Genomic DNA, 24,286 nt, shown 5'->3' with positions numbered 1-24,286 from the left:
GTAACAACGAGGTTAAGATAAAATTTTTGAAACCAGCCAAGACAGTCTAGACAAAGCCTCCTTTTTCCAAATTTCTCCAGTTTGTTTATCTCAGTTTTTGCCATATACTATTCCTGCTTATAGCAAACCAAAAATGAAACATTGTGGTTTATAATATGAAAAACATGTATTGCAAGTGAGTCATAAAATGGAAAAATGGCTACTTAGCCAGTAGCCACATAAATTTTGGAGGATATGTATTTTTACAGGGGTGATTTATTATAGTAACAGCAAATATTTATTAAAAGCATTAAAATGGTGAAAAAGTTACCCCCAGGCAATATACAGATTCGTCATTCAGAAGCATAACATATATCAAATACATATTTATTTCTAAACTAATCCATTTTAATTACTTTTAGGTGAAGGACAAAAATCTGAAAAAGAAAGATGCAGCAAAACAGAGAGTAATTTTCCTTGCATGCAGACCCCATTTTTATTTTTATTGTATACGACCTACCAATTATTGGACCTTCCATTACACCCATATATTCACAAACTCATGAATATTTTACTCTACTAGGAGGCATTCTGTTGGCATGAATCTGATTTCCTTCCTAACGTCGGCTCCCTACTAGCAGTTTGTCTCCTTTAGCCTAATAGTGGGATTCAAAGGCATGCTATCAGTCTGAGTCTTTCAGCAAGAGTGAAAGAGTAGCAGCAGCTTCATTTCCTGGAAGCGCTCTCCAGAAGCCAGGAAGTCTGGGAAGTTTTCCAGACTGACTTGTGGAGAGAGTGGGCTAAAACTGCCCCTGCCTATTCCTGTGTGTAGGAGCTGGTAAGGCCTGAAGGGTGGGGGTAAGAAGGAAAACCCCCCTCCCCCTCCCTCCTCACCCCACCATCTCTCAGCTACTAGGCTAGATAGTATTCTTGGCTTCAGCATTCCATACATCACTTGAGCAGAGAAGGGAGATTGTGCTGGACACCTTTGTTCTTCAGCAGGGACAGCAGTAAGCAAAAATAGTACAACAAGCACTTAGAGCAGGACCTGGTATACAGGACCATGCAAATGTCTGCTCCATAAAATGCTACCTCATCAGAAGCACCATTTAAAAGGCTGTAATGTTACTATTGGGTGGATACAGTGTAATTCACCTAGCCATTCTGCTACCATTGTTTCAGTTTTTCAGTGTTATCATCTTTTAATCCAACCAGTCCATCCTAAAGGAGATCAGTCCTGAATGTTCACAGGAAGGACTGATGTTGAAGCTGAAACTCCAATACTTTGGCCACCTGATGTGAAGAACCAATTCGTTGGAAAAGACCCTGATGCTGGAAAGATTGAAGGCAGGAGGAGAAGGGGACCACAGAGGATGAGATGGTTAGATGGCATCACCAACTCGATGGACATGGGTTGGAGTAAACTCCGGGAGTTGGTGATGGACAGGGAGGCCTGGTGTGCTGCAGTCCATGGGGTTGCAAAGCGTCGGACACAACTGAGCGACTGAACTGAACTGAACCTTTTAATGATCATATATGTGTGTATATATATATATATATATATATATATATATATACCGTTCTCATTTGTGTGCAATTTTACAGTATTCTTGCCTGGAAAATGCCATGGGCGGAGGAGCCTGGCAGGCTACATACAGTTCATGGGGTTGCAAAGAGTTGAACATGACAGAGCCACTTCACTTCATCGTGCGTTTACATGATTTTATATTTACAGCCTATACCTTCTCGGAGTTTTTGAAGCCTCTGAGTGACTTGGCTCTTCAGAGAAGTATGACTAACTGCCCCTTCATTGCTAAAGGGGAAGGGAATGTTCTTCCTACCGACATCATTTCATATCCTTATAGCTCAAAGCCACAGAGGTGGCCTCTAAGAGTTACAGTTCCCTTAAACTGAATATATTGTGGTGAGGCAGGGACACATTCTAGAAGCTAGAAAAATCTGAGACACAAATTCTTTATTAGTGTAAACCTCTACATTTCAAAAAGCATGCTGGATATGAGCGCAGAGTATTTGCTGAAGCTTAATGATCATCTAAGATTAATACTGGCCTTCAGCAGTCTCATGATTAACATTTCCAGGCAGGTCATTAATCTCCAGGAAATGCCCGGTATTTTCATTGCTGTTTGCTTAATTGAAGAGGTGAATAATTTAGTAAAGGATGACTACATGAATTTCAACAGACTGTTTTTCTAATAAGCACAGCAGCACCCCCTAGTGAGCACACTTGGTAAATGTAAAAAACCAAAAATGAGATTTTGGAAATGGGAAAATTTTTTTTAAAGATTTATCATAGGTTTTAATTAGCAAAAGAAAGTATCTTTTTGTAAAGGAGGAAGACATTATATTTTCAAGGTGTGGGAAAACTCAGATCTAAAGTAGATGACTATCAATATTTGAATTCTCATTTTACAATAACATTATAAGATTTAACATTGTAACATTGAAAATCTTTTGTTTTAATAAGAAAACTCATTTGTTTTTTCAGGTCAGAAAGGGATCTTTGTTTGAAATAATTTCTTTCCCAGCAAAGACTGCTTTAACTAGCATAATGTGCGCTTCATATGCAGCACTCATTTATTTGGTAAGTTAAGAAAATAATTAGAATCTGGAAATATAATTATTTTATGTAAAGAAATACTGTATAGTCTATTCTTAAACCAAGATATTATTCTCTTATTACACAAAATAATTTTACATTAAAAATTATATTTCTAAGGAGCCAGGTCAATCCACCAAAAACTAAGTTGCTTAAGTAATAAAACTTATTTTACTCTTTAAAAAATTTATTACTATTTGGTCAAAACATTTTGGGTTTTGCTTTCATTAGGTTACAGGTGTTTTGTTTCTGCCATTATGCCGGGGTTGGTTAAAGTTCAGCTTTTGTTTTTTGAATTACAAAAGTGTTCATTAAAAAGTATGGCAAAAATATACAGACTTTTATAAATTAAAAAGTTATTTTCTTATAATTCATTGCCATTTGTATTTACCTTTAATTGAAAAAAAAATACAACATACAAAAAGAAAAGTACACAGCTTGATGAATTATCAGAAAATCTATAAATTGATGTATCTTATGGATCAAGAAACAAAACAGTATACTGTCATTCTAGAAGCCTCTTTCTTGCCTCTTTATGATCACTAGCCTCTTCTGTAAAGGCAAACACTATTTTGACTTGTAATGATCACTAGCCTCTTCTGTAAAGGCAAGCTCTATTTTGACTTCTAATGGCATGGTCTGTTTTGACTCATATATAAATGAAGTTGTATACCATGTTCTTTTGTGGGTCTTGTATTGCTCAACATTATCATGGTGAGATTCATTTGTTGCCTATAGCAGCAGCTTGTTGCCTGTCAGTGCTGTACAGTATTCCACTGATTAAATATACAACTATCTATTCTATCGTTGAACATTTAGATTATTTAGAACTTTGGCTATTGTGAATAGGTTGCTGTGAATGTTCTTGTACATATGTTTGGGTGAAATGTCTGGACTGTAGATTTTGCATATGTTCGTCTCTAGCATATATTGCCAAAGTTTTCCAAAACAGTTTTAACAGTTCATTCTAGCAGATTATGAATCCCAGTTGCTCTGTATCATCACTAACATTTGGCATTATCAATCTTTTCTGGTATAGCCATTTTTGTGGGTATGTAGTACTATCATATTATGTTTTTAATTTGCATTTTATTGATTATTAAGACTGAATACCTTTTTTATACATTAACTGGATATCCTCTTTTGTTAATTTCTGTTAGTCTCTTCTCATTTTCCTACTTGGAGTTGTCCATTGGTTTATTATCAATTTGTTCTTTTAACTATTATTGGAACAAGCCCTTTTTTTAGTTGAATTTGGGCAGATTTATTTTACTCTGTGACTAGCCTTTCATTTTTAGGAATGTCTTTTAAAAGTTCTTAATTTTAATGAAGTCTCATTTATTAATCCTCTTTATATTAAGTGCTTTTTATGTCTTAATTAGGGAATCTTGACTTACATCCTAGTCATGAAACTACTCCCTCTGATATATCCTAGGAGCTTTGTTATTTTGCCTTTCACTTGTAGATTTATAATACATCTGGAGTTGGTATGACGCAAGGGTCAAGTTTTTCCTCCACTGTGCTGTGCTGTGCTTAGTCGCTCAGTTGTGTCTGACTCTTTGCAACCTCATGGACTGCAGCCCGTTAGGCTCCTCGGTCCATGGGGATTCTCCAGGCAAGAATTACTGGAGTGGGTTGCCATGCCCTCCCCCAGGGTATCTTCCCAACCCAGGGATTGAACCCAGGTCTCCTTCATTGCAGGTGGATTCTTTACCAGCTGAGCCACCAGGGATGCCCACTTGATAAACTGATCCAACTCAATTTATCAGGGAAAAAAGTAAACCCCTTTCCTGTTGCCCCAGAACACCTCTTTTTTAAGATGAATTCAATGTCCTTATATATGTAGGTCTGCTTATATTCTCTTTGTTCTAGCCAACTGATCTGTCTATTCTCATACCAATTCAATGCTGTATTATTTACTGGCGCTTTACATTAAGTCTTCATACTGGTACAATAGGTTCTCCTTCCAATCTATGAGCATGGTATATTTCTCTATTTATTTAGATCTTCTTTCTGTTAATAAACTTATGGCTTTTTTGTTAGAGGTCTTTTACCTATTTATTTTTTTGATCATATTGAAACAGACAAGAATAAAGGTTAAATTTTCCTAATAATCCACAGATTCAGTGCAATCCCAATTAAAATTTGAGCAGGTGTGTATGTGTACATCGACTAGTTTATTCTAAAATTTACAAGAAAATGCCAAAGAATAGCTAAAACAACTTAGAAAAAAAAAGTGTAAAAGAACTCATTTTAAACATATTTACAATTTTTAAAAACTCTGAATTTATCAAATGTTTTGCAAATGTTTTAAAATTTTGAGAAATGTTCAGTATCTTAAATGTGACTCTCATACAAGATTGATGCAAATATACTGCAGAAAATGAGTTGGATGAAATGGCTATGGTGAAACTAAAACAAAACTAGATTAAAACTAAAATTACTTGAATTTTTCAAAGACTCCTGAAATCATCCTACATGACTTATGCTATAAACTAAGAATAGAAACAATTTTTTTGGTGACCTCTGATAATTTGTGATATATTCATCCAAGTCCTAGGAGAGGTCAGGGCTAGAATTATGGTTTTGAAAGCAAATAACATCTATGTTGGAAGTTAATGCCCTGAGAGTGGAACCATGCCAAGTGAAAAGAGTATAAAGTTGACAGAAATGTGAAGAACACTTTCTGTTTAAGATAAGCTAAGAAGAAATCCATGATGGAGACAGAAGACCAATAATAAGAAAAGCAGGAAGAGAATCAGGAGGAAACGCTGTCAAGGAATTAGACTCAGGAAGTTGTGAGTAGTTAAGAGTAACACACAAGCAGAAAAAGTTAAGTAAAATGAAGATCTGAAAAGTGTCCATTAGATCTAGTAGTAAAGTTGGAATTAATCATCTTGAGAACTACTTTAGCAGAAAGAGTGAAAAGATGATAAAATGGAAACCATGAATGTATGTCCTGGTTTGATCAAGAAAAGAGTTTGTCGTAGTCAAGAGGGAAACAGGGCCACAGGGATTTTAAAGTTTTAAATTTCAGAATAGAATATACTTTAGTATGTTACAGGTTACAGGGAAGGAGCTAGTCAAGAATGAGAGGTTGAAGAGGCAAGCAATAATTAATAGACAAGTTGATAAGTAGGGTATAGGTTTTAAGCAAAGATGGAGAAATACTGACCTTAATCAAGATCTTTCATTTTCTGAGACTTGGACAGAATTGGTTATGGTGGGCACAGATAAAATGTTGTAAGTGAGGGAAGAAGAAATGTATCAAAGAGGACACGGCTCCCCAACCTTCTTTTCATAGCATGGCATACATAGAAAACCATCCTAGTTGTGATAAATGGTTAAAGCTGTCTGTAGCTGGAAGTGATGGACCTCAAGATTTTATAACTCTAGATTTGGGTGTACTCAGATATAAGTAACATTGATAGTACCTTAATACTATCAATTGATAGTACTGATAGTACCTTAATCAATACAGCTATTTAAATACCTCACTTAATTAGAAGTCCGGAGTCCGGCAGTTCCTGGGTTTGTACAGTGGATCTACAGCATCATCACGAGCCCAGGGCCTCTCCATCTCTCTCCCCAACTATCCTGTTGGTTGGTTTTGGTTCTTAGGTTTGCTGCCTTACGCTCATACCTTACATCCGTATCAGCCTCCAAAGCAAGGAGGAGAGAGTAGAGGCAAAGACAGTCTTTCTTCTATATAAAAAGGAGGAAACTTTCCCCCAAATCCTTCCGATCTTCCTCCCCAGCAGACAAATTTTATTATGTTGGCCAGAGGGGTCACATTGCCAGATGGTAACAGTAATGCCGGGAAGTGAAGGGAAGCATCTGGTGTCCCCATTCTGAGGTGGGAGACAGGCAAGTAAAGAGGAGGCAGGAGGTCAGGAGGAAAGGGCTGTTCAAGCCGAGGCCCACCCTCCTTTCTGTCCCTCTCTTTAGGAACATCTGAGCATTGGTTGCCTATTATGTCACCTTGGAGGCATCATCGCTTTGGTAAAAGAAGCTAGTTTAGGTGTTCTCGTATTTTATAGATTTTATTATTCTTGTTGCTTGCCTTAAATGCTTGGCATCATCATCTCCATCAGTAAAGTTATAGGTTTAACAGATACAGCTCTTAGTGATTCTCAGTTTTTGAAGTTTTTTTTAATCTATGTTTTGTTTTGACACCCTTAAAGTACTGAATGGCATTTTTGAGGAAAAGTGGATCACAAGTTTGTTTAGAAATCATTGATTCTAAATCATTAATTTACTAAATTCTTACCAAAATGTTTATGCCCTTCCAATGGAACGTAATTGGTATAACCAAAGTCTATATGGGAAAAAAGTAAAAACAGAAAACCTACTTTGAGATATTAACATGTTTGACGATAAATTCCATCTCTCAGAAAATGTTTAATTAAGTCAGGAGAATAAAGGAATGTTTCATTTAATTAGAGAATAAAGATGTAAAACATGAATTAGAAATGTGAAGCATATTTTTATTAAAGCATACTATGTTTTAATTTTCCTTCTAGATTATGGCATATTTATAATTAGGAATCAGCCTCCTCACGTTTATCATGTGCCAGAGGAAGCTGAAAAAAAGCACCTCTTTGTAGAATATACAGATCAATGATTTTATGTTAAATGTTTTATTGCATTATTGGATTTTTATCTGTTAAGTTTAGTAGTATAACACAATCATACTCCAATAATAAAAAAAGAAACATTAACTTTTTAAAAATTATTAGACCGTCTGTGTTAATACTGTGCTGGAGAAGATAATGAAGATTTTCCAAGAAGAAGAATCCATAAGGCAAAACAGAGAGGAGAGTGAAAATTTTAGAAATGCCTTTTCGGAGCCTGTGCTTTCTGAGCCTCTGTTTCCCGAAGGTGAAATCAAAGCGAAACCTTACAGGTCACTACCGGAGAAGCCAGACAGTATTTCCGATCGCCCCAAACTTCCTGCTAATAAGTTGAGTAATAAGATTCAGGTTTTACATTCTGTGTTTGATCAATCAGCTGAAATGAATGAATGAACAAATCTGAACTTAAATATCACTGAACAGAGCTTAAGCATTATCTAATGACATAACTCGGAAACTAGTTTTTATGTTCTGACTGCTCTGCTTTGAAAAAAAATGGGGGCGGGAGAGGGACTATTGCTAAAATGTCATTCTCAAGTATTTATATGGTAGAGAAAATAAAATGAATCAATGTTGACTATGTGATATGTTTTAATGAACAAGAAAATGTACCCTTTGGTGAATTAGACTCTATGCAGTGGTTTATAATATGCACATGTTTATAATACATTTATGTTTATAGTAAAGACTTGTTTAGAGTATCTTTCCAATTATTTATCTGGGAGGGAAAAAAACCCTCCCTATTAAAATGCTACATATCTTTTTCAGAGATAATAAAAGGATATATATTTTCTATCTACAGGCTGCATAGTTTGAGTTTCCCTATTATCAGTTGTTTTAAAACTCATCTATAACGTTATGAAGGACTTGACATTCATAGATGTAAATTTATATTGTTTACAAATCTGGTGAGAAGATGTCTGTATTTGAGAATGGGATGTGACATGACATCTTTATTTCCGCATCTAGAGGAACAAATTAAAAACCAGAAACCAAGTCCATGTTACTCATTGTTGCCACTGGATCCTCAGGAAAAACTGCTTCTGTGATTGGTCCCACAAACCAGGGTCATGGTTTTTGCCTGCTGGAGGTACTTTGGTTTCTTCCATGCATTTTCAATTCTGGACATGTGTTAAGTCATGGGAGGATCAGTGCCTGATATAATAGACTGGGATGTACCCATTCTAGAGATGGTACATTTTTTGTACCTGGTGGGTAACTGCTGCTGTAAATAGTATTTATAAAAAACCCAGGCCTGGCTCATAAATAGTCTATTGAAAGCAAGTGTTGGCATATGGGTAGCATGTAGCAATATATCGGAAAAAATATAATATATAGCAAAAGGCTCTATAAGCACAGCCTTAATGATACCTATTTTATTCCCTTATTATTTTTACAATAGCCAAGAGAAAGGATCCAAGTGGACCCCTTAGAATACTAAGCCTTAATTCAGCCCTGTGTCATTAAGAAGATTACTGTGGTTTGAGACTAAGTTCCAATATTGACAAAAAGCTTTTCTCATTCTGAATTCATAATCTGTTCCTCATAGTTCTTTCTGGTCCCACTTATTCTCATATTCCACCATGCGCTGCTGAGTTTTAGATGATCAGTACCCAGGGTTTTATAATACAGCGTGGGCACGAGGCAACCAGAGGAGTGATGGCCATAAATAGCTGGCATAGAAGAAGCAGGGTGAACTAACCTACACAGGCCTGCGAGCTCAGAAGAAAAGACTGAGGAACAACACCCTATATCTCTGCTCTCTGTGATATTTGGTTGTACATACATGTGCAAAATTCTATACAAATAAAAAATTTTTTAATGTTATTTAGAAATTTCATTTGGCTCTCTGAACACATTTCACATCTCTTATGGCTAGCAGCAACTGTCTCCTCATTACTTTGAAACTGTCTACCATGACCTGAGAGAAACTGAGCTGAAGTTTACTTGGTTTCGCTGTCAAGCAAGTTGTTTCCTATTTCTAAATTCAGCATGTACACTGATCCCATTTTGGGAAGTATTTTTCAAGTGTAAAAGGCCTGCTATATATTTGGAAAAACTGAATAGTTAAAACTTAAGTATTTCAATGTGTTTAAATTTTACCTTAAAAAATTCTAATAACCATCAATAGGTGGGGTGGTGAACGCATGCAAAAATGAAACAAGACTAGAAGAATGCTGATGACTGTTGAAGGTGGTGCTGGGAGTTTATTATTCTCTTCACTTTGTATACATTAAATTTTTCCATGATAAAGTCTACTATCTCAAGTAGGGATTTTTCCCCTAAATTTTTCTTTGTAGATCTAATTTTTTTTAACCTTTTCTTCACTCTGGTTACTCCAAATTATTTTTATCCTTCTTCAAATGCACATTTCAAACCTATAACCTTGAGGTTCCAATCAATCCAGAGGATTGGCTGAAAAGTATTCTATAGATCCCGATGATGATCCTTACATCACACTAAGTACATGTGCTTTGGAACCTTTCACAAATATGACTGTTAAAGATGAAAAACGTGCTTGTGTTGGAAAAAGTTAGTCATCTTTGGTACTCAGCAAGGTTATTCTAAAACTACTTTCGAAACATACACAACATTTTTCATTGCCATTAAGTTTTATCAGAAGGAACTCGGAATTACTTTGAAGATTCCAGTAGCATAATAGTCAGAGTCACACTTAAAAGGCTCATTAGAAAGAGTCACATAAATATTCCCATTGTCCACTGTCACTGTGTGAATCCTTTGCTTTATTCCTTTGGAGCACCACATGGGTTTTGCTGATGGGTCTTTAGGATCTATAGACTGATACAGTCCTTCTCCTGTTTCCAAAGTAATTTTGTACTTATGCCAGGGGCAAACTATACATGCTCGTCCATCAAATTCCTGGGGAAAGAAATAATTGACTTTATAATATGACATTTCCAGTGTTGACAATAAATCTCAGACTCAGAACAGAATTTACTGCAGAAGAACCAGGCTGCAAAACAGGCTTCTCTTTTTACCTCCCATTTACCAACTATTCAGCATAAGGCAGAACCTAATCTTAGCAGTCATCAAGTTCTTCTGCAGTTGATAAGAAACCCAGTGTGTTAGAGCTCTATCAGAAGATAACCATCCCAGGCAACTACCCCATGTGACCCCAGTATGCTGTTATCTGTTAGATATTATGTCACTTCTGTGACGGAAATGGGGCAAGGGCTTCGAGTGCTTCTAAATGAGTCTTCACTAGCTGGTGGAAGAATGGTAAGCCTCAGATATAATTTCAAGAGAGGTTACTAAAGGCATAAGTGCATATATTAACTAAAGAGCAATTTATGATCCAAAGTAGTTCATTTCAAACTTTTAGCTGTCCTAAAGCAGTGCTTCTAAAATTTTAAAGGACATGGGAATCACCAAGATCTTGTTTAAATCAAGCCCTTGTTTAAGCTCAGTAGTCCTAGAACAAGCTGCAATATTTGCATTTCCAAGACACTCCCAGGTGTCACCAATGCTGTTGGTCTGTGAACCACACTTTGAGCAGCAAGGTTTTATAGCTCTCATGATGGTCTGAAACTGAGGGAAATTCTTCCACACTATCATCCAGATGCTGACATTTTTATCTCCACACGAGAAGTGCAGAAATGCTGTTTCGTACCACCTCTCCTCTTCTGTCAGCAAACATTTTCATAACTCATAAGTTCATGTTCATAATTTAAGCACACATCTTTTAACATGAGGACAGGTCTGGAAGTAAGTAGATATGAGTTGTATAGCGAGTGGAACACTAAATTTAAGCATGTACTTTGTGCCAGAGACATAGAGACAGAGAAGGGAGAGAGAGATCAGTTTCATGAGGTAGAAAAGAAGAAATCAGGCAGCTAGTTTGGGAATGCAAGTAAGTAAAACAGTGCCCCCATCTTCCCTGAGTTAAGCCTTCAAAGTGTTCTTTCTTTCTTAAAATATATATATTGATATTTTTATTATATCATAAAAGTAATATATACACATTGGAAAAATTCAAACTATGTAGAATTATAGAAAGTAATTTTTTTTTTAATGAGACCTCTTTAGACCTATTATTCTTTGACTTGCTTTTCTTCACTCAAAAATATACTGTTGACATTCATGCCGCATTAACTTACTGGCTGTATGCTATTCCACAGGCCTCCCTGGTGGCTCAGATGGTAAAGAATCTGCCTACAGCGTGGGAAACCCTGGTTCAATCCTTGGGTTGGGAAGATCCCTGGAGGAGGGCATAAAAACCCACTCCAGTAATTCTTGCCTGGAGAATCCCCATGGACCGAGGAGCCTGGTTGGCTACAGTCCATGGGCTTACAAACAGTTGGACACGACTGAGCAACTAAGCACAGCACAGCATACGATTCCACAGCATGGCGAGTCCTAGTTTAAACTGTTTCCTCTTGTTAAAGCAGTTAAATTTCCTTCCATTTTTCATTACAATGAATAATACCACAATGAACTTCTTAAATATGTACTTAACAAATGTTTAAGTGTATATATACTTCTATATGTGCATATACTTAAGAAGTATATGCACATATGTAAGCATATATATATACTTTTGTACAATAATATGCACAGTACATCTTTCAAAGTATATTTACTAGGTCAGAAGACATGTATATTTCTCATCTTTACCTATAAAATGGTTTTCTTTACATTGTTAGTGTTGTGAATTTCTAGAATATTGGTAATTATACTCAAAGCATGAAAATATAGTTCAAACCCAAATATAAATTGTTTGTGAATAGAGACAGTAAATATAATAGGAATATAAATAGGAAACATCTGAATTTGTTGAAAACAGATTTACTTTTACATACCTCTATTTCTCCCAAATGTAAAGGTCCTCCTGAGTCTGCAAAGAAATTGAACATACATCTGGTCACTAAGAACTGAAATTTTAATAGCTTTCTGGACAGTAAATAAATACAAGGTTTACAAATGAAAAACAAAATCTTACGGTAACAGCGAATATCCATAGCATGAAATTCTCCTTTGTGGTAGAAAATCACCACTTCTCTGTCATGGACAACAGCTGTTATTCTTTCAGATCTTTTAATGTCTTCTTCTCTACCCACATAGACAGAAGCATATTGCTCCTTCATTTCAGGATCTTGTTCAGAGCCACCAGGATCCATGCTAGTGGAACAACAACAAAACCACACACACAAAAAAAAAAAAAAAAAAAGAAGGAAAAAAATTGCAAGTGGTCTTCACTAGTTTCATTACACTTAACTCACAGAGATAATCATAAGAGAAGTTTGATTTCCCTGAGACTGATGGAGGTACTTTTAAAAATACTGGATTATAGTCAGTCATGATTGTAAGTTAGAACTCTTAAAGCCTGCCAAAATTAGGGAGGACTGACCACTTTTAGGCTGGACTTGTACTTGATGCACTTCATTGCCTAAGGTAGATATTTCAGAACTCCTGATAGATACTGAAGTCTCACTATCCTTTTATTCCCTCTCAAATTCAATGCTAAACAACATCTGCATATTATCAGTGTTGTTTTTAGCTTTTGTTGAAGTTAGGATTTTTCGGCAAGGGCCTAACAGAAGCAGAAGAGATTAAGAAGAGGTGGCAAGAATACAAAAGAACCGTACAAGAAAATTCTTAATGACCCAGATAACCACGATGATGTGGTCACTCCCCTAGAGCCAGACATCCTGAAGAGTGAAGTCAAGTGGGACTTAGGAAGCATTACTACGAACAAAGCTAGTGGAGGTGACAAAATTCTAGCTAAGCTACTTCAAATCTTAAACCAAAATGCTGTTAAAGTGCCGCACTCATTATGCCAGCAAATTTGGAAAACTCAGCAGTGGCCACAAAACTGAAAAAGGTCAGTTTTCATTCTAATCCCAAAGAAAAGCAGTGCCAAAGAATGTTCAAATTACCATACAATGACACTCATTTCCACACCAGGAAGATTTTGGTCAGAATCCTTCAAGCTAGGCTTTAGCAGTATATGAACTGAGAACTTCCAGACGTATAAGCTGGATTTAGAAAAGGCAGAGGAACCAGACATCAAAAGCTAGGGAATTCCAAAAAAACATCTACTTCTGTTTCACTGACTATGCTAAAGCCTTTGACTGTGTGGATCACAACAAACTGTGGAATATTCTTAAAGAGATGGGAATACCAGACCACCTGACCTGCTGCCTAAGGAACCTGTATGCAAGACAAGAAGCAGCAGCTAGAACCAGACATGGAACAATGGACTGGTTACAAATTGAGAAAGGAGTACGTCAAGGCTGTATACTGTCACCCTCGTATTTAACTTATATGCAGAGTACATCATGTGAAATGCTGGGCTAGATGAAGCACAAGCTGGAATCAAGATTACAGGGAGAAATATCAATAACCTCAGATATGCAGATGATACCACTTTAATGGCAGAAAGTGAAGAGGAACTAAAGAGCTTCTTGATGAAGGTGAAAGAGGAGAGTCTAAAAGCTGGCTTAAAACTCAACATTCAAAAAACTAAGATTGTGGTATCTGGTCGCATCACTTCATGGCAAATAGACAGGGAAAATGTGGAAACAGTGTCAGATTTCATTTTCTTGGGCTCCAAAATCAATGTGGATGGTGACTGCAACCACGAAATGAAGAGACACTTGCTCCTTGGAAGAAAAACTATGTCAAGCCTAGACAGTGTTTTAAAGCAGAGACATCACTTTGCTAACAAAGGTCCATATAGTCAAAGCTATGGTTTTTCCAGAAGTCTTGTATGGATGTGAGAGTTGGACCATAAAGAAGGCTGAGCACCAAAGAATTGATGCTTTTGAACTGTGGTGCTGGAGAAGACTCTTGAGAGTCCTTTGGACTGCAAGGAGATCCAACCAATCCATCCTAAAGGAAATCAGTCCTGAATATTCATTGGAAGGACTGATGCTGAAGCTGAAACTCCAATACTTTGGCCACCTGATGTGAAGAGCTGACTCACTGGTAAAGACCCTGATACTGGGGAAAATTGAGGGCAAAAGGAGAAGGGGGTGACAGAGGATGAAATGGTTGGATGTTATCACTGACTCAGTGGACATGAGTTTGCACAAACTCCAGGAGATAGTGGTGGACAGAGAAGCCTGGCGTGCCTGGTCACAGAGTCGGACACGACTTAACGAATGAACAACAGGATTCTTCGACAGTCTGAATAATCTTGAACCTCTTGGTTAAAAGGTGGCTAAGTTGGTTTTGCCTGGTGTAGACAGCCAGCTCATACAGATCAACCAGATAACCATATTCTAGTAGGACGCAGAAGTGTGAATGGATGCCTTTAATTTTCTTAATTCACATAGAAAATGGCATTACTTTCTTCTGTCTTACTTGGGCATTCAAAACAGTGACTTTCTCTTCAATTTATAGAAAGAAGTATATAAATTTTAGAGAAATCTGTAAGGTATTCTAAATTTTTTTTTTCTTAGCACAGATATTCAGCCTATTTGAGAACAACCCTTTCAAAGGGATCTTCTATATACTTCAAGAACATAGCCATGGTCTATTAATTTCATATGAGAAAGAAACATCAAAGATATATCATTGTCAGGGGTTTCAGGCCCCATGTAGAGGATTTCCCTGAGGGCCTCCCTTATGTTGGTATTTTTATTTTTTCTATGATAGTTTCTAAGTAAAAGTGTATATCCTGTTTTGCCAAGAATTTCTATATTTGTTTCCTTTATCTCCTAATAATTAGAGCAATGGTTAACAGTGCAAACTTCAGGGAACAAATATGACATCTCTGTAATTTCCTAAACTTGATTAGTGTAGTGCTTTCCTTTATTCATTGAATTCAAAGTTCCTGCCTCTCCTCAGTAAGAAAATTGAGTGAGGCACAAACTCAATTTGGGCTGATGAACTGGAATGAAGGAGCCTACAGAAAAGAAATAAAGAAGGATGTGCTAAGTTGCTTCAGTTGTTTCCGACTCTGCGACCCCATAGACCACAGGCCGCCAGGCTCCTCTGTCCGTGGGATTCTCAGGACAAAAACACTGGAGTGGGCTGCCATTTAACTCCCAGGTTTTAGGTTTGTGCAACTATGTGGTTTGTGATTGTGATTGGGCAGACTGAGAAAGGAATGATATTTTGAAAGAAAGGAAAATTAAGGAACTAGTTACATTTTGTACAAAGTGAGTCTGAGGTACTCAAGACATATCAAGTCAAAAGTCAGATATATGAGACTAGAGTTGAGCCTCACTAGAGAAATAAATTTGGAAGTTTTCAAACTACAGAATTCAACACAATCACTTGGAGTGGGAGTGTCAATAGGGAATGAGGTCTAACAATTTCTGAAGAACATCCAATATTTAGACTTTGTGGATTAGCCATGCTTGACCAGAGGCTGGATTGCAACATTTCTAAACAATTATCTGGTTTTACTTGATTTTGGCAGGTGCCCAAAGTATACAAACTACTCAGATGGTAACATTTACCTCCACACTGCTGCATGTGCCGTCCTTATCACATTTTGAGACAGAACAGAAGGGCAATAATGATAAAAATGGGGACAGACAGATGAATTGAAAAGAGGAAGGGGGAATAGGCTGAAGAAAAAGAAAAATATGGAATATGCAACACATATAACTAACAAAGGATTGATTCAGAAAACATGAAGTATTCCTATAAACAAGAAAAGGCAACCATTATAAAAATGGGCAAAAGACACAAACATTTAAACATTTCACAGATGAGGAAATCTGAATAGCCAGAAATCACATGTAAAGATGCTCAACCTAATTGGTAGGAAAATGTAAAAGAAATATAAAGCAAAGTCAAAATAGGATACTGTTTTCCATCCACCAGACTGGCAAAAAATAACAAGGATTGGCAAGGATATGGAGCAACTGTTAGTGATGACATCAATTAGAGGTACAACAATTACCTAGCAAAGCTGAACATATTCATGACCCAATAATCCCACTTCAGATATATTCCATAGACATGTGCACAGGTGCACCAGGAAAAATGCACAAGAATGGTTATAACAGCAAAAGATAGGAAACAAGTCAAATCTATCAACAGTAGAATGGATGATTTTTATGCTCATTCAATGGAATATTGTGCAGCAGTGAAAACTGTATGGCTGTGTCAAGTTGGATTAGTCAAAACTGTAACTTTAAACAAAAAAAATTTTAAGAATTCAGAGTATGCTTCTATTTTTATAAAGTGCCAAAAGAGGCAAAACAAAACAATGTATTATTCGTGGATAAATTTATATAGGGAAAATGTACAAAGAAAAGCAAGGGAATAATAAACACAAATTTTAAGTGTTTATCAATGTATTACATTTACTCATATTTAAAATTACTTTTTTCCCCCCAAATTTAAGTGGTATCCTACTTTATGTAATAAATGATCCAAAATCCAAGAAAAGGGATAAAATGGTACTTTCTGTCCTCAGAGAATGTATATGTAAACAGATCATGAATAGACTATTTGAAATTTTTGTACAGCTTATTTCAAGACTTGCCATAGAGGAAGAAATAAATCTATAGTTCTCTTACTTTTCTTTTTCCAGGCAACAAATAGAAAAGAAATACAAGACTGAAGCAAGTACCAAAATACATGAGATATGGATTAGCACCAGAAGTTAATTAAATTCTATTGAACTCCCAAATAAATGAGAACCAAACACTATCCTTTCTCGTTTCAGTCTCTTGGAGACTTTGCAGGGTTTCCCCCCCAACCAAGGCAAATTGTAGGGAACTTTGCATGGGCTGATAAGAAATGAGCAGAGAAAGCTGGGGCTAAATGATAAAGGTTTCAGAGAAATATGATCAGTTTTGCATTTTGCTTAGAAAAGTATTATCTCATCCTTCAAATAATTGTTCCCTCTAAGCATCATAGGTGGTACTATTTATGATATCTGGTGACTATAATTAACACCCATATTATTCTTAATTAAATAATGTGAATATCACAGTCCATTCAGACAGCAATACAAGTCACTTTTATTCACTTTAATTACTGTTACTTTGATGCACTATTCATATACTCCTACACATTTTCTCTGTGTTGAGTCAGCTTTAAGATAGTAGACTCTTAAAGTAAGAAAATGAAAAATTAAACTGCATTACTCAGTATGGGAGCTAGAAGAAAACTGCTTAAAGAAATGTTGAGCATTTTGTTCCACGGTTCTCTTCAAGAGATATTTTTTGGACTGTACCTAAAATTAGGTTTCTAAAGGTGCTAACACCACATAAAATTACTGATTAGCTAAATGAATCCTCTGTCTCTATTAGATACCTTTCTGGCATAAGGAATCTTTTCAGCATAACTTAAGTTTCTATAAGACAGTGGGGACAAAAGAAACATGAAATTAAAGGAATTTCTTCTTATTCTTGAGCACAAAAGCATAAAGTTGCTTTTACTGAGTCTGGGGACTTGACCTATACTTATCAGAATGCAAAACTCCAAGGTGACACCTTTACTTTAGGTTCAGAGACAAGAAATGCCATAGCTTTAGACTTCTTTGTCTGGCAGAATAATAGATAAAACTAGCTACCCTTTAGTGATTGCCAACTGCTTGGACTCTGCATATATGAATTCATTAATCCCAAGAAAAAATGCCTATTTTCCAGATGAGGAAACTAAGGGTAAAGGACTTTAACAAAAGCTTGCCCAAACTCATAAAATCGCAGTGAAGATTCAAACCGAGATCTTATGTCTAAACTTTGTGAACACTGATATAAAAATCTTACCATTTTATCTAAGTAGCATCCACGGATTTATAAAAATAGGTGGCATGCATATAAACTATCTTGAAGGTACAAAACCTTTTAGCAAAGATGTTTGTGTGTATACTCCACATATACATATCCTTAGATGATGATCCTGAATTTTTTTTAATTTAGGAAAGCCAATGTGCAAGACTTGTGTCAACAAATGTTTAAAACAAAATCTGTTCAGTTCAGTCGCTCAGTCGTGTCCGTACCTGCGACCCCATGGACTGCAGCACTCCAGGCCTCCCTGTCCATCACCAACTCCCAGAGCCTACTCAAACTCATGTCCATCATTTTGGTGTCCGTACCTGCGACCCCATGGACTGCAGCACTCCAGGCCTCCCTGTCCATCACCAACTCCCAGAGCCTACTCAAACTCATGTCCATCACTTTGGTGATGCCATTCAACCATCTCATCCTCTGTCCTCCCCTTCTCCTCCTGCCTTCAATCTTTCCCAGCATCAGGGTCTTTTCCAATAAGTAGGTTCTTCGCATCAGGTGGCCAGAGTATTTGAGTTTCAGCTTCAACATCAGTCCTTCCAATGAATATTCCCAGGACTGATTTCCTTTAGGATGGACTAGTTGGATCTCCTTGCAGTTCAAGGGACTCTCCAGAGTCTTCTCCAACACCACAGCTCAAAAGCGTCAATTCTTCAGTGCTCAGCTTTCTTTATAGTCCAACTCTCCCATCCATACATGACTACTGGAAAAACCAATAGCCTTGACTACATGGACCTTGGCTGGCAAAGTAATGTCTCTGCTTTTGAATATGCAGTCTAGGTTGGTCATAGCTTTTCTTCCAAGGAGCAAGTGTCTGAATCGCCAGTCCAGGTTCGATGCAGGATACAGGAAGCTTGGGGCTGGTGCACTGGGATGACCCAGAGGGATGGTATGGGCAGCGAGGAGGGAGAGGGGTTCAGGATTGGGAACAGGTGTACACCCGTGGCGGATTCATGTTGATGTATGGCAAAACCAATACCATATTGTAAAGTAATTAGCCTCTAATTAAAATAAATAAACTTAAATTAAAAAAAAAAAAAAAAAAAGACCCAGCGAAGCAGCTGTTAAAAGCAGAGACATTACTTTGCCAACAAAGGTCCGTCTAGTCAAGGCTATGGTTTTTCAGGTAATCATGTATGGATGTGAGCGCTGGACTATATAGAAAGCTGAGCACAGAATTGATGCTTTTTAACTATGGTATTAAAGACTCTTGAGAGTCCCTTGGACTGCAAGGAGATCCAACCAGTCCATCCTAAAGGAAAGTAGACCTGAATATTCATTGGAAGGAGTGATGCTGAAGCTGAAACTCCAATACTTTGGCCACCTGATGCAAAGAACTAACTCATTTGAAAAGACCCTGATGCTGGAAAGATTGAAGGCGGGAGAAGGGGATGACAGAGGATGAGATGGTTGGATGGCATCACCTACTCAGTGGATATGAGTTTCAGTAAACTCCAGGAGTTGGTGATGGACAGAGAAGCCTGGCGTGCTGCAGTCCATGGGGTCGCAAAGAGTCAGACACGACTGAGCAACTGAACTGAACTGAACGGAAGCCGCAGGTCCGGGGTGAGGACCAGCCTTGACGATGAACAAGCTCGATGGGCCCGCAGTGCCCGGGCGGAAGCCTGCGCTGGGGGTTCATGGTTAAAGAGAACAGCGTCTAGGGCGGCGAAGCCGCAGAGCTCAAAAGAGCCAGGAGGAAACTCAGCACTGCAACCGCGAACCCACTCTCGGTCTCCGCCGCCGCCGGAAGCCCGAGCCCCGGGCCCTCCGCCCGGCCGGAAGCGGCGAGTCTCGCGAGCCCCGCCCCGCGCGCGGCCGCCCAACCCCGCGCCAGGAACAGAACTTACCTTCCCCGGAGTCCCTGCCCCACCTCCGCGAGACCCGGCCGCAGCGCCCCCGCGTGAGGATACTGAGCCGGCCGGGACGCCGGCGGCCGCGTGGCTCTCCGCGTGATGGGGCGGGGCGGGGAGCCACCGCCCACGTGACCGGAGCGCGCCCGCCCCCGGGGCGGCCTCTGAGGCGTCTAGGGCTGCTGACCGCGGCCGCCGGCTCGCCGCGCTCCGCCGGGATCTCCGAAATGACCGTTTCGGTCGTGTGTTTTACAGATGTGGGCTCCCCCACTTCATTTTAAAACGTTTGTTGAGCTCACCACATTTATCTAGATTTTGAACTCACCCAGGGGTCTTCCTTCTAGAAATTTACTTTATAAAATATTTACTAGAGTTCGTCACTATTCGTATGATCTATGTATAATGGTGTTTGTTGAACTCACTCAGGGGTCTGTCTTCTAGAAATGTACCTCATAAAAATATTTAGAGTTTGTCATGATGCATATAATCAATGTACAGTGGTGTTTATTGAACTCACCCGGAGTGTGTCTTCCAGAAATTTACCTCATAAAAATATTTACTAGAGTTCGTCACAATGCATATAATGTATACTGCTGCTGCTACGTCGCTTCAGTCGTGTTCTACTCTGTGCGACCCCATAGACGGCAGCCCACCAGGCTCCCCCGTCCCTGGGATTCTCCAGGCAAGAACACTACAGTGGGTTGCCGTTTCCTTCTCCAATGCTTGAAAGTGAAAGTGAAGTCGCTCAGTCGTGTCCGACTCTTAGCGTCCCCATGGACTGCAGCCCACCAGGCTCCTGCGTCCGTGGGATTTTCCAGGCAATAGTACTGGAGTGGGTTGCCATTGCCTTCTCCAGCATATAATGTATAATGGTGTTTATTGCCAGAAAAGTGACAATAACTCAAATGAGCATCAGCTGAGAAGTGGTTAAATACAATGTAGACATGTGAATTACTTTCTAACCACATACTCACCGGCAGGATTCATGATGTAATGAATGAATTTGTTACAAAGTGTGGAATACTGTGTAGTATGCTTTCTTTGTGGTAAATAAAAGTTATTTTCTAGATACAAATAATGTAGATATATGCACATAAGCTTAAACAATTGGGTCTTTAAACTTGGCGGGGGTGGGTTGGGAGATGGGTTTCACTCTCATCTTTTGAACTTTGCAACTTTGTTTTTTTCTATTTATATTTCTGTGAGGAAAACAAAACAAAACAAAACAAAAACCCCCACACATGCATGTGTTCAAAGTTGGAAGCTAGATGAGTCTGATAGGTTTTTATTTTTTTAACTGGAGGAAAATTGCTTTATAAGAATCAGCCATATTATATGTATATCCCGGCCTTCTTGAGCATCCCATCCATCCCCGCTTCCCACCCCTCTAGGTCTTCACAGGGCGTCAAGCTGGGCTCGTGGTATATAGCAATTTTTCACCAGTTATCTCTTTTACACGTGGGTGTAACTTTCTCCTTTTGTCCCAGTCTTTCCTTTCACTGTGTCCTTAAGTCCCTTCTGTATACCTGTGTCTCCATTCCTTCCCTGTGAATAGGTTCATCAGTATTATTTTTCTAAATTCCATGTGTATGCGTTAATATACTATATTTGTTTTTCTCTTTCTGAATTACCTCACTCAGTATGACAGGCTCTAGGTTCATCGCCCTCACTAGAACTGACTCAAATTTGTTCTTTTTTATCGCTAATATTCCATTGTATATGTGTACCACATCTTCTTTATCCATTCATCTGTTGATGGACATCTAGGTTGCTTCCATGTCCTCAGGTCAGTCGCTCAGTTGTGTCTGACTCTGTGGCCCCGTGGACTACAGCACACCAGGCTTCCCTGTCCATGACCAACTCATGGAGCTTGCTCAAACTCATGTCCATTGAGTCGGTGATGCCATCCAGCCATTTCATCTTCTGTTGTCCCCTTCTTCTCCTGCCTTCAGTCTTTCCTAGCATCAGTGTCTTTTCAAATGAGTCAGCTCTTCCCATCAGGTGGCCAAAGTATTGGAGTTTCAGCTTCAACATCAGTCCTTCCAATGAACATTCAGGACTGATTTCCTTGAGAATGGACTGGTTGGATCTCCTTACAGTCCAAGGGACTCTCGAGTCTTCTCTAACACCACAGCTCAAAAGTATCAATTCTTCAGTGCTCAATTTTCTTTATAGTCCAACTCTCACATTAATACTGCTGTGTATATTGGGGTACATGTGTGAGTCTGATAGGATTTTAAAGTTTCCTTGACTATCTTCTAATGCAGTGGTTCTTGGGTCACACTTTAGTCACCTGGGAGTCATGATTCTAGACCAATGAAATAAATCTCGAGGGGTCATGGGAGGAGAGGGAATCAACATATTTTTTTCTAAGTTCCTCAGTGATTCCAGTGCAACTTTAAGGTTGGAAGCCACAGTCTGCATTTCACATGCTGACATACTGATCACAGATCCTAGAGAGGCCCAATGGGTCAGGGGCAGCTGAAACCCCGGGACCTCGTCCAATGACCCCAGTATGCCATATAAATGCCCTTTTCCCCCTCTATAAGCTAAAATGTGTAAAAGGTTGAGAAGCTCAGAATAATGAATTTGTGTACCTAGCTATTTTTTTTAGGGGGCCACACCCTGAAGCACTGGGGAGCTAGCTCCCTGACCAGGGATCAAATGAGGTCCCCCTGCTTTGGGAATGCAAAGTCTTAGCCACTGGACCACTAGGGAACTTCCTAACCATCTAATTTTGATGAATTGCTTTACCAAAGTGATAATAAAATATATTTGGGTTTATTATCATTTAAATTATCTGTTAACTGTCTCAAATTACTTTACCAGCACATGGAGTGTGTTAGCAGTACTCAACTTGTATCATTGAAGAACTATATAAGAACTTTTAATTAAAAATTCTTTTTTGCTTTGTTACTATTTGGGCATTAAGGAGCTTCCCAGGTGGCTCTAGTGGTAAAGAACCCTCCTGCCAATGCAGGAGACGTAAGAACCACAGGTTTGATTCCTGAGTTTGGAAGATCCTCTGGTGAAGGGAATGGCAACCCACTCCAGTATTCTTGCCTGGAGAATCCCATGGACCTCAGAGGAGCCTGGAGGACTACCATCCATGGAGTCAAAAAGAGTTGCACATGACTGAAGCAACTTAGCATGCCTGCGTGCACACAGGGGCATTAAAATAAGACACATCTTAGATCCACTGATCTTAAATCTGATTTTGAATTAATTGAAGACCTCAGCAGATATGTGGTCAGGTTGGGATCACAGCAGATATGTACTCATGGGTACACAAGAAAAGTGAAAGACGTGAAAAAGTTTCTTATACCTTTACCTAAAGTATTAATATGGTTGGTCATGTGAAGATATGAAATGCTTAGAAAACTGTAGTGGGTGGCAGAATAAACTACCTCTCTCAACTTGTGAGACACGCACAAAGCTATGTGCCCAGCCTACCTGGCACAGGGCATGAGCTAACAGCAGGAGCCCATAAAGCCCATTTGAAAGTCATTATGAAAATGTGCTAGCCTCTGAGTTGTGTCTCTTTGTGACTCCACGAACTGTACCCCACCAGGCATCTCTGTCCATGGAATTCTCCAGACAAGGTACTGGAGTCGGTAGCCATTCACTTGTCCAGGGGATCTTCCCAACCCAGGGATCAAACCTGGGTCTCCTGCATTGCAGGCAGATTCTTTACCATCTGAGCCACCAGGGAAGCCCCAGAGTCATTACATTCAGAATAAAATTCATGATTCCTTCTGTCCTTTCCGACTTTTCCTTTCCTCACTCCCTCCTTTCCTTCCTCTCTCTTTCTCTCCCTCCCTCTCCCCTTCCTTCCCCCTGCCTTCCTTTTGTTGCAATAGAACAGTTCCAGTCAGTGTGGGCAACACTTCCACAAAGTTCTACCTGAGAACATTTGAGGGTAGTTTCTACTTCTCTCCTTGGAACTAATTTTGGTGTCTGTGCCTTCCTCCATTTGTTCTTTCAGCTTTCCCTTTCCTACTAGTGACACCTAGTGGTAGCCCTGGCAAGGAGTTTTGTTCCCAATCACCACAAACACCTATTTCTCTGTCATCTTGCCCCTCAATATCTTTGTCTATAAATACTTTCAAATGTCCCTTCCCACCTTTGTGAACGCCTTGCTTTTTTTAAAAAAAATTAATTAATTTATTTGGCGCTGCTGGGTCTTATTTGCGGCACATTGGGTCTTCCATCTTCATTGTGGCATGTCAGTTCAGTTCAGTAGCTCAGTCGTGTCCGACTCTTTGCGACCCCATGAATTGGAGCACGCCAGGCCTCCCTGTCCATCACCAACTCCCGGAGTTCACTCAGACTCACGTCCATTGAGTCAGTGACGCCATCCAGCCATCTCATCCTCTGTCGTCCCCTTCTCCTCCCGCCTTCAATCTTTCCCAGCATTGTGGCGTGTAGGATCTTTTTTTCCTCAGTTGGGCCATGCAGGCTCTTGGTTGTGACACATGGGATCCA

The 24,286-nt window shown here is 38.9% G+C and overlaps 2 protein-coding genes across 5 annotated transcripts in view; one reads left to right on the top strand and one right to left on the bottom strand.

The window, feature by feature from the left end:
- SPATA9 (spermatogenesis associated 9) overlaps window positions 1-7,807 on the top strand; it is a 59,189-nt gene extending 51,382 nt beyond the window's left edge. For all 4 annotated transcript variants that reach the window (XM_086413196.1, XM_086413197.1, XM_086413200.1 and 1 more), the window contains 2 exons: window positions 2,486-2,581; window positions 7,336-7,807. In XM_086413196.1, coding sequence (XP_086269322.1) covers window positions 2,486-2,581; window positions 7,336-7,623 — 384 coding nt within the window. In that variant the 3' untranslated portion in view covers window positions 7,624-7,807. The remainder of the gene's footprint in view (window positions 1-2,485; window positions 2,582-7,335) is intronic.
- RFESD (Rieske Fe-S domain containing) lies at window positions 7,355-19,970 on the bottom strand. Its single transcript, XM_086413201.1, has 4 exons — window positions 19,799-19,970; window positions 12,191-12,369; window positions 12,051-12,085; window positions 7,355-10,110 (listed from the first exon to the last, which is right to left on the bottom strand). The coding sequence occupies exons 2-4, from the start codon at window positions 12,366-12,368 to the stop codon at window positions 9,847-9,849; spliced, it is 477 nt and encodes a 158-aa protein (XP_086269327.1). The 5' UTR covers window position 12,369; window positions 19,799-19,970; the 3' UTR covers window positions 7,355-9,846.
- Window positions 19,971-24,286: the final 4,316 nt, after the last annotated feature.

Source organism: Bos grunniens, chromosome 7 (assembly GCF_055505025.1).
Source record: "Bos grunniens cultivar Pamir isolate PY7600 chromosome 7, Bosgru_T2T1.0, whole genome shotgun sequence".
In the NCBI taxonomy this organism is placed as follows: Eukaryota; Metazoa; Chordata; class Mammalia; order Artiodactyla; family Bovidae; genus Bos; species Bos grunniens.
The sequence above is the reverse complement of the archived record's forward strand: the minus strand, read 5'-3'. Positions and strand labels throughout refer to the sequence as shown.

Excerpts from the sequence above, each read along its gene's own strand:
- RFESD (XM_086413201.1), bottom strand. The coding sequence starts at position 12,368 with ATGGATCCTGGTGGCTCTGAACAAGATCCTGAAATGAAGGAGCAATAT. Across the intron at positions 12,086-12,190 it reads TATGGATATTCGCTGTTACC|ACTCAGGAGGACCTTTACAT; the intron begins GTAAGATTTTGT and ends ATTTCTTTGCAG. Across the intron at positions 10,111-12,050 it reads TACATTTGGGAGAAATAGAG|GAATTTGATGGACGAGCATG; the intron begins GTATGTAAAAGT and ends TTCTTTCCCCAG.